This window comes from Montipora foliosa, chromosome 13 (genome assembly GCF_036669935.1).
Source record: "Montipora foliosa isolate CH-2021 chromosome 13, ASM3666993v2, whole genome shotgun sequence".
Lineage (NCBI taxonomy): Eukaryota > Metazoa > Cnidaria > Anthozoa > Scleractinia > Acroporidae > Montipora > Montipora foliosa.
The window spans coordinates 15,243,989-15,253,988 of NC_090881.1; the positions used below are offsets into that span (position 1 = coordinate 15,243,989).

At 40.1% G+C, this 10,000-nt stretch overlaps 2 protein-coding genes across 3 annotated transcripts in view; both read right to left on the reverse strand.

Annotated features, from left to right (window-relative positions):
• LOC137982566 (uncharacterized) overlaps positions 1-3,755 on the reverse strand; it is a 6,171-nt gene extending 2,416 nt beyond the window's left edge. Inside the window, exons 1-2 of the mRNA XM_068829687.1 lie at positions 700-3,755; positions 1-395 (exon numbers count right to left, since the gene is read on the reverse strand). The exon at positions 1-395 is cut by the window's left edge and continues 2,416 nt beyond it. Coding sequence (XP_068685788.1) covers positions 1,307-2,659 — 1,353 coding nt within the window. The 5' untranslated portion in view covers positions 2,660-3,755 and the 3' untranslated portion in view covers positions 1-395; positions 700-1,306. The remainder of the gene's footprint in view (positions 396-699) is intronic.
• LOC137982561 (angiopoietin-1 receptor-like) overlaps positions 1-10,000 on the reverse strand; it is a 104,973-nt gene that overhangs the window by 49,939 nt on the left and 45,034 nt on the right. The gene's annotated exons all lie outside the window — the stretch shown is intronic.

The following is a 10,000-nucleotide window of genomic DNA, read 5'->3' on the forward strand; positions in this document are numbered from 1 at the left end:
TTTCTTACGACCAACAGGCACTTCGATAACTACTCCAAACGTGTCACAGATCTCTTTTAGTTGATCGACCTTAAACTTTGCCTGTAATTTTCTTCGCTTAGCAAGACTACAATGTCGTGGCCATCATAAATGATGGGATGACGCAAATCCACTTGATCGTATAATGCTACTTGTAACTCCCTCAGCCTTCTGCAAGTCGTTTTCGTCAATTTTTTCAGCTTCATCCAAGAGTTTTCCAACAGCCTTATTTTGACGTTGTGCAGCAGCGAGTCGTGAAAAGTAACTGCTGATTTGTTTTGCTGTTCGCCACTCCTCTGGAGCAGAACGAAGTTTTCCACTATCATCCCTGAGTGAGCACATTTCATTTGCTACTTTGACTGGGTCTTCTTTGTTTCCTGTAATAAGAACACAGTTAATCACATTTTTAAAGACTTTCATCACGATACACTTAGGTAGGACTGAACTGTAACTGAACTGACAGGTCTGAAGTCAACTTAAAATGCGTTCCCCTCACGGGTTTAATTCACTTGCGTATTTTCTTTAACTGCATGGGGTATTTTAAGGGCAGAAATTTACGACGAATTGGTTTTTCTTTCAACTAGCTCTCTATACACTTGATTTACCTTACATTTAAAAGCAGTAGTTCAAATGGAAACCAAACCGCAAGGGTAAAGCGGAAATTTTTGTTACTCGAGTTACCTGTTTCTACTCCACTATTGAACTTCTTCACATTCTGGGTTGCTCGCTGGCGTTTCCTTTGCTTCTTTAAAGCCCAGCCCTGGAGTGGTTCTTTCCTCGATAAAGTGACCGTGCCGCTGCCTTCTTGTGTTACTCCCGCTTTACCAGCAAAGTGCGATAGTTGAACTCCTGTCACTTTTTCTACCCACTTTTTTCGTGCCAAATCGAGAATACTTTCACGTTCCATAACCATGATATGTCGCTCAGTGTCCATGTGAACTTGTAGATCGCTTTCGGTAGGAAAGGAGGCGACACATCCTTCCTCGTCACACATAAAAAGATCCTCACATATTACAGGACCTTTTGTTTTCGACATCAAACTTGGCTGAGCTCTTACCTTGTTGGTCGTAATAGGGATAATGACGCGAAGACATGTTGGTCCTTGCAGACATTGAGTTAGCTTCTCATATAAAAACAGCTGACCCTCACGGACTCGATAAGACTTCCACGCCTTGATTCCTGTAGTTAAAAACTCAAAATTGAACAATGTACTTATCCCTTTCCATTCTACCGTCTCATTCGCCTTTGAAATATCAACCTCTGATACTGCCACCCTACATCCACGCACTCAACCATGAGAATCCAGCTCTTCTTTCATGTCACCTGCGGTAATGACATCATGCCTTTCATCGACCCATCTCTGGATATACCCTTTCAGCGGTGCTATTTTGCGATCATAAATGTCCTTCCCTGGCTGTGGGTCAGAGAAGTCAAATCTTCGAACGTGAATTCCCGCTCTTTCTCCAATAGATTTGAGAGAAGTAGTTAATGAGCCATTGTGGTAGCAGCCTGCGTTGTCAGATTTAAGATAAGCCGTTGATACATTTTTGTGCTCTTCTTTAATAGTTGAAAGGAGGTGCTCCAGAATAGAAACAACAGAAAACCAGTCTTGGGTGCAAGTATCGAAGACGTGAACGAAGGTTTCTACCGAGTGACTTTCACTACCAGACCTGTAAAATAACACAAGAAACATGCCAACTCTTCCCCCGTTTACCATAAAAGTCAAGTACCTTTTCGGAAGGTACTTCATGGCCCAGTCCATTATGATTAAAACGCTCTCATCAGTCAATGCACTGAGAACATCTTGCTTAGCTTGTTCTTGGTTAACGGATCGAAGAAGATGAGCTTTCCAATCGTGGATTGCCTCCACTGCATGGGTAAGGTCAAACGCCACTTGACTCTGCTGTTGGTCTGTGAGAGTCGCATTTAGACAATTTATCATGTTCGTAATGTTACTGAGAACTTCATCAAGTTTGCAGCAATAGTTGCATAATTCGTTGTGAAGGTGCTCGCACTGCTGCCTCAAGGCCTCGTTCTGAGGGTCACTGAGACTAAAATTCGTGCAGTGATCCGCGCATCTCTCCTCTTGTCCAACGTGACTTTTGTAATCTGTTTTCAAATATCGTTTGTTCTCCTGCAGCGTCTTAGACATCTCCCTAGCCCAAGTGGAATTGACGACAATTTGGAGGGTTTCAAACGCTTGTGCTCCTTCCGTTGAAAAATAATCCAGCCCCTGTATTGATTTCTGCTTGGAAGCGGAACAAACGTCAATTATCCTGTACAACGTTCGTTCACTTGCGGGTTCAAAGCCTGTTTCTTGGCAAAACGAGATGTGTTGCCTTATTATCCGGGAGGAAACCATTGTCCTGATTACGTTTGGAATAGTGATTCTTTCTCCCGAATCAAGCTTCAGTTCCTTAATGCCATAAGCAACGTCCTGAAGGAAATTTGGTCTGGCGATAAAGTTTACAAAGTGGCTTGTCTTTACAGGATCAAGGCGTGTCCGTTTTATCGGTATCGGTACCACTTGATGCCCTGGTCCTTCTTTAGCGGCATGACGCCGAGCACGATCGATTTGCCATTTACTAAGACCTGGAATCATCTCCCGGAGTTCCTGTTTCGAAAAATGTCTGGAAAACATAGATAGAATTTGTAGACGAGTATGACGACTTTCAGATTGGTTGTAAGCTTCAAGCAAAATTGGAATTTCGTTGCTAAAAGCATTTTCCTTAACATCATCGCGGGTTTTCTCTTGAATGTCATAGCCTGAAGAACACAGCAGAGCTTCAAATACTTCATCTTCTTGATCTGGAGCAATTGTTGAGAGAACCGCAGAGAAAACCTAGCGTACTTTTCGCAAATAATAACATTTTTGTGAGCTTGATGTACTTTCCCAGTTCGAACAAAGAGACGATGCTATTGGACTGACTCTTCCCTCTGTGATACGTGAAATGGCTTCATTCAAAACTATGCGCCTTTCCTGACGACTTTGTTCTTCATCTATCCAAAAACTGACTTCCTGATCTTCGTCTTCAATGCTACAAACGGTGCTATCCAAGGTGATTTTAACTTCTTCGTCTCGTGAAGTTGGATCTGATGAAACTTCCAGAAAAACAAATGAAGCGTTTAAATTTGCTTCTTCAGCCTCTTCCACAGGACTTACTTTCTTTCCAGTGACATTACTTTCATCATCTCCTTGTTCCTAAAAATTGTGTTAATTATACGGTAACTTACTAGCTTGTAGCAAACTTGCAGCTAATGCGTGGATTCAACAAATGATCTATACTAGTCATCAAATCTCTCTCAAAAGTTTGAACGCCACCTTTAGCGACTCTCCAACGACAATCCTTTTCATCTCTCACCCGTCTATGTAAAAAAAAGTACTCAAGAATGGTCATACACATCTTTGCGATAATTTATTGACCTGTCTAAAATTAACATAATAAAAATCGATAGACTCAATTCGCCTTTTATTTGAAAACTAAATATTTCTGTCATATGTCCCGTTATTGTCAATGCGGGAACATTGGATATTTACCTCGTCGCTTCGCGGGTCGGTAAATATCCACCGCTAGCCACCTCCACTTCCGTGAATAGTTGTGAATTATACCGAGGACGTAGTAATAAATGCTTTCGTCATATCCAGTTTCCACTACACTTTTAAGTCACGTGACACTGATGTGCTATAATTACCCGCGGGGAACTCCCATTCGAAAGGGGCGGGGATGCTCGTCGGAAAATTTTGAATTAAACCCCTAAAGGTGACCAATCTGGGCGTGGCCCAACCCTTTTTTGACCCCTAAAAGCGATCATTTTAAACTTTGATTACATGAATCGAGTAAATAAATGAAATTGAAACTATATAATTTTTTAACATTTCTTGAAGTGCAACCCTAAAAGAGACGTCTACGGCTAAATATAATGGTGTTTTGCCCAGAACACCCTAAGCGTGACCAAAATCTGAAATTTACACCCCTAAGTGAGACGACGAGCATCCCGCCCCTTTCATATGAGAGTCTCCCCCCCCCCCTCCCCTTGGGTATAATTATTCCTTGAATTTTAAATAATACCCTTCCTGGCCAAGGGAGATATTTATGAAGAAGGTCAACTAACATGCTTCGGTTTGCAATTTAATAAACATTCCTATCTTATTTTACAATGCTTTGATTATCGTTACGAGATCATTATAAACGTACTCAACCGCCCTAGTGACGCAAGCTTCGGAAATAAAATTCCTCAAAAGACTATGAGAATTAAATTGCGTTGCTTTCAAAAGACAACAGATTCATATACGGGAGATTATTCAAAATTACTTTGCATATTGTGCAATTACGCATCACCAAAGAAAGAGAGAGAATAACCTCACTGGGAGAGCTTCTGGAAAAGATTGGATTTCATCCAGCTCATTACACCTGTGTAAATATTTGAATATTGAATTATCAAAATCTAATTACAAAGGATAGGCTTTGTCACGAAAAAATATCCTCAGTGTTGCAAAAAGTTTAAAACATCATATCAAACCTCCAGCTCGTCTTTGCTGTCCCAAGTTGTAAGTTCTTGGAACATCCTCCCATGCTGTTTTCGACAATTGCTACAGATAACTGAAACAATTTTTTTTTGGTTACCACATATATCTCGCTTCACCTATTAGTGGTATAATTTGTCACGGTATCTTAGGGTGCATAGCTTGTTAATCTAAAATGAAAGAAAAACACAAACATTAAAAAAAAAATAAAATTAGACGCAGGTGTAAAGATATTTTTCTTGAAATTTCAAACACTATGGATTATACATACCGGAACCAATTGACACTTTCACATGATATAGGCTCAACATTTGATCCGAGACCTTCTTGTTTACCCGACGAGGGTTTTTCAGGGACTTCTTTTCGCCTCTGTAAATTGGATACGAGCATCTAGGTGGAAGCTACTGGAAATGTGTAGAAAGCTCGTATCTGTGCTTTGGACAGATCGTCATTTTTTCCGTATCCTCCCTCGACAGGTTATAAAAGCCGGCACGATTAAGAATAAGTTCGTATTCGGCTAGAATATTCCTTGTGCCAATTCCGCGGCAGCCACTCACACCTAGAATAGTGAGGTAACCAGACAAATCCTTCCTGCAAGCTCTAAGAGATATGATACTTGCGTCTTCTGGTGCGTACGGGGTTGGACCGCATGTCCTGTCGCTTGACGAAAAGGAACAACTCATTTGTAGTCAACTTTTTCCTTATGTCTTCAACAAGTCAAAGACAAGCTTACGAGGTGTCCAAATTTAATTAGTGACGTCCTGAGAAAAGTGCGCAGTTATCAGCCAATTATTTTCGGCAATTTCTTAGCTATTTAGCAAATCGAACTCGGATCTCTGCTATTAAAACAGCGTCATTTTTAAGCTAACAGTAAAAATTTTGAAGTTTTGAGGTCTCACTTAGACCCCATTACAGGCATGATCCATGATATTCTGCACACGTGCGAAGAAATTTGTTTTCACCTGTTACAAGGCAAGACGGAATTAACAAATTGAGAATTACGGTATCAGTGAAAGAGTCCCCCCCCCCCCTCTCGCCCTCGCCTCGTCCCCGCCTAGGTCTTCTTCCCTTCCTCCGAAATAAGGACAAAGGTGAAGAAAATAAGAAAAATGAGAATAGTAATGATAATGATAAACCCGAAAAGGAAATCAAACATTCAATCGGGCTAGGTTGCTAATTTAGAAAGAAATATTCCTTTTTGACCCCGTTACAGTGGAGCCTCGATATAAAGAGGGGTCAAAGATATATGTTCGCTAAAACGAGGTTATCATGATGTTGAGACTTTTTTTCCAAGGATGTTACTATTACTAAGACCAGGAGTTTCCTTTGCTTTACCAACGACTTTTACGAGGGGTTTCTTTTCTCGAAGGTGCCACTACTTTCTAATGCCAACCCATACACACCCCCTCCCCTCCCCCCACTCCTCCCACGACTACGCTCCTCCAAGTAACAGTTGGCTAGTGCCGGTCCTCCCTTCGCCCTAAATTTTCAAGATGGCGCGGTCTTGTGATAATTCCTTTGTTTACCTTATGGGTTAAGTACATTTTGCTCGTTTTTATACATACCAATCGCGGTATTTCATCATGTTTTATGTTTATCTACACTTTTCTAACTGCTTATCGTACTTAATAGCACACAAGCGCAGAAAAATCGTCAGAACAGCTAACAGCAAACACGAACCGAACAGCGATGTTTTTAAGGCCAAGTCGAGTAACCGTAAGAAATGTAAGTATTCTAGTTTCTTCCTGTTTCAATGGCCCAAAATGATTATTAGTGTTTTGGTTGCATGGATGATAGTAGACTGCATTCTAGCGGTCAGACTTTCATTAGCCTTTCAGTTGTTTGCGCTCTAGCTTAATTTAAAAAAGACCGATTTTTGGCTATTCTACAGACACTGAGTTTAGGTCAGGAAAAGTTTAAAAGGTTTAGCCCTGCCCGGGAATGTCTAACAAAGATCATGGTTTTATAAAGTAGCCCTGTGTTGTATTGTATCGTGTAAAAAATATAAGCATCGGTCGTCCAACTTTAAGGATTCTGTGAGTTTCAGAAAATTGACAAAATTTGCTTGTAAAAATGGCGCCCGAGTCGGTCAAATAAAGTGATGCTCGTCTCTCTAATACAAGAGCAGTAAAGGACTTATGTTTGGTATATTTGTTCATTACTCCACCTAAACTTTCTACGATGTTAGTATGAACTAATTCTGTTCACCCCCTTCCGTTGACATTTTTAACATTTTGCCCGGTTTTCTCTGACAACCACTCTTAAGGAAAACGGGCACAACGCAATCTTCAACTACGAGCCCGCCAAGCAAAACAGCAAACGGAAAAGGAACCGTCAACGCAATATCCTCTGTTTCAATCCATCATACAACCTGCAAGTCAAGACCAACAACGGAAAAAAATTCATCTACCTGATCAAGAAACACTTCCACAAAGGCCACAAGCTTCACAAAATTCTAAACACGAACACAATCAAGCTTAGCTACTGCTGCACAACCAACATGACAGGCATTATTAGGCAACACAATGAAAAAGTATTAAACGCCACGAAAACACCTAACGAAGCGCGGCTATGCAATTGCAGAAACAAGCCATCATGCCCCTTAGACGGCAAATGTCTATCATCGTCTATAGTCTATAGAGCCGAAGTGACAAGCGATAACAACACCAAGATCTACTACGGAGCGTCAGAGGGCGAATTTAAAACCCGATACAACAATCACACTAAATCCAGGCATAAAAAGTACTGCAGTGAGACGGAGTTATCGAGGCATATCTGGAGTCTAAAGGACAATATCATCAATTACACGCTACGCTGGGCAATAGAGTCTTTCGCCTCACCATACAAATGTGGATCAAAGAGATGCGACCTGTGCCTTACAGAAAAGTTGTACATAATAAAAGCAGATACGCGCCACCTACTGAACAAAAGAAACGAGTTAATTTCTAAATGCAGACACAAGAACAAATACCTTTTGTCGAACTTAAAATAGCACGCTCCCCTAGAGTATTAGAATGGTCTTTACGTGAATTAGAATGCAAATGTAAGATCTCTAGCCTGATGATTGTCTAAACATGAAACTTGAAGTCGCTACGCTGTGAAGTTGTCTTTCTTCTAAACGTTATATATATATATATATATATATATATATATATATATATATATATATATATATATATATTAAATAACTTATGAAGACTTCTTAAGGCAAATTGATTATAATGGAACGTCAAACGTTTCGCCGGTTAGGGCTTCATCAGTGACTGATAAGTTATTTTACAAGACAGAATATATAACAAGTAAAGATAGTTAACAAAGAAGCCAAACCAGGGGTTGCCTTTGGAAACATCAAAACCCGCAAAGTAGGGAATCCTCTTAGGCTCATCACATCTTGTTGTGGTACGGCAATAGAAAATCTCTCAGCCTTTACTGAATTTTATTTGCAACCACTGGCTCGTGAATTGCCGTCTTTCATCAAAGATACTACCGATTTGCTGAATAGACTTGAGGATCTTAACCAGAGTGGCCCTTTCCCCGAGGGCACTTTACTAGTTTCATGGGATGTCGTGTCAATGTTCCCTAACATTGATAATCAACTTGGTCTCACTGCAGTGAAGAAAGCACTGGATGCTAGAGAAAATCAGCTTCCATCTACAAATTGTATTTTGGAAGAGGTAGAAATTTGTTTGAAAAGCAATCATTAGGTTTTTAAAGAAAATTTTTTCTACAAATTCATGGCACAGCTATGGGCCCAAAGAACGCTTGTAGCTACGCGGATCTAGCCCCATAAAGCCGGCTTTATGGTGGCGATACCGTGACGATGTTTTTGACCTTTGGCAACAGGGCCTTTCTGCACTGCATGAGTTTACCGAATTTATAAATTCTTTATACCCTACTATAAAATTTGAATTAGTTTTTTCTGAGCGCGAGCTCCACGTGCTAGACTTAACTCTATATCTTATCGAGGGTTCTATTCAGACAGACGTTTATTCAAAGCCAACGGATAGCCATCTGTACCTCCCACCATCAAGTGCTCATCCTAAACACGTTTTCAAGGCTATTCCTTATGGCGTAGCGACAAGGTTACAAAGAAACTGCTCGGAACAAAATTTTCTTGCCGAGAGAACTACTGAATACAAGGGTTATTTAGTCAATCAAGGTTACCCTTCTAAATTAGTGGATGATCAAGTTTGTAAGGCCTCAACCATACCCAGAAGTGATCTGCTTAGGACTCGTGCCAGATCTAAGAAGAAATTATTTCCATTTGTGACCACATTTAATCCAAATATACCTGATGTAGGTCGCATCATCAGCAAACACCTAGCGATGTTGGAATCCAACCCTAAATTAAAACAGCTTTTTCCTCCAAATTCCATCATAGCATCCTTTCGAAGATCTAAAAACCTTAAGGAATTGTTGGCGCCATCTCGTTATGGCCCCAACACTGAACGCGGAGAGATTGTTGAGGCTAAGGGTTGTTTTAAGTGTAAAAGGACAAGATGCGATCTCTGTCGAAACTTCTTAGTTGAATCAAATTCTTTCCTAAGTTTTCAAACTGGTAAAAGTTACAAAATACGATCAAAACTTTCTTGTGATTCCAAGAACATTATTTATTTGGCTTCGTGCACGAAATGTCGCCTGCAATACATTGGTTCTACAACAACTGACTTCAGAGTTAGATTTCGCAACCATAAGTCTGCTATGGTCACTAAGAAAAAGACTTGTGAAGTAGCGGTACATTTCAACAAAACACCACATGATTTAAGCGACTTCTCATTCCAATGTATTGATCAAGTGCAGGAGACTGTCAACAACTCATGCAGCATCGAGAAACTCCTTATCACTAAAGAGGCATATTGGAGTGCACAGTTGTTTTCTTTGGCACCTTTTGGCTTGAACAGGCGTCAGGAATTTCACTCGAAAAAAAGAATAAACTACAATTAACGTAGGGATCACATGTAAATTGCGCGGGGGCCCCCAGGGGCTCTGATTAGGAATTCTGTTTTATCTCTCGCCATTTCATTTTTAACGCTGGTTCATTTTTAACGCTGGCTCCTTTGCATTCCCAGTGGACTCGACAGCCTTTTCTTTTCTCTTTTCATTTTCTTTGTATGTTTGTATTCTTTTATTTTATCTTTCGATTTGGTTTTCCCCGTGGGTTTGTTTCGTATAGTCATCGTTTTCACGCGTAGTAATTACCGATTGTTCATCACTTGTTAATTTTTTGCGAATATATGTTATCACGCCCTGTTATATAATCATCTTTGTAATGTTTTGTCATCTTATATATTGTAAACTTATTTAAGGAAATTGTAATTTACCATTCACTTGCACTGCAACTGATGAAGGTCACAGACCGAAACGTTTTTTATTAAATTTTTTATCATTTTTAGAATTTTTACTGTATATATTTTCCTTCGCTCGAAGTTGTCCGTCCTCGTTTTCCATAACAATCTA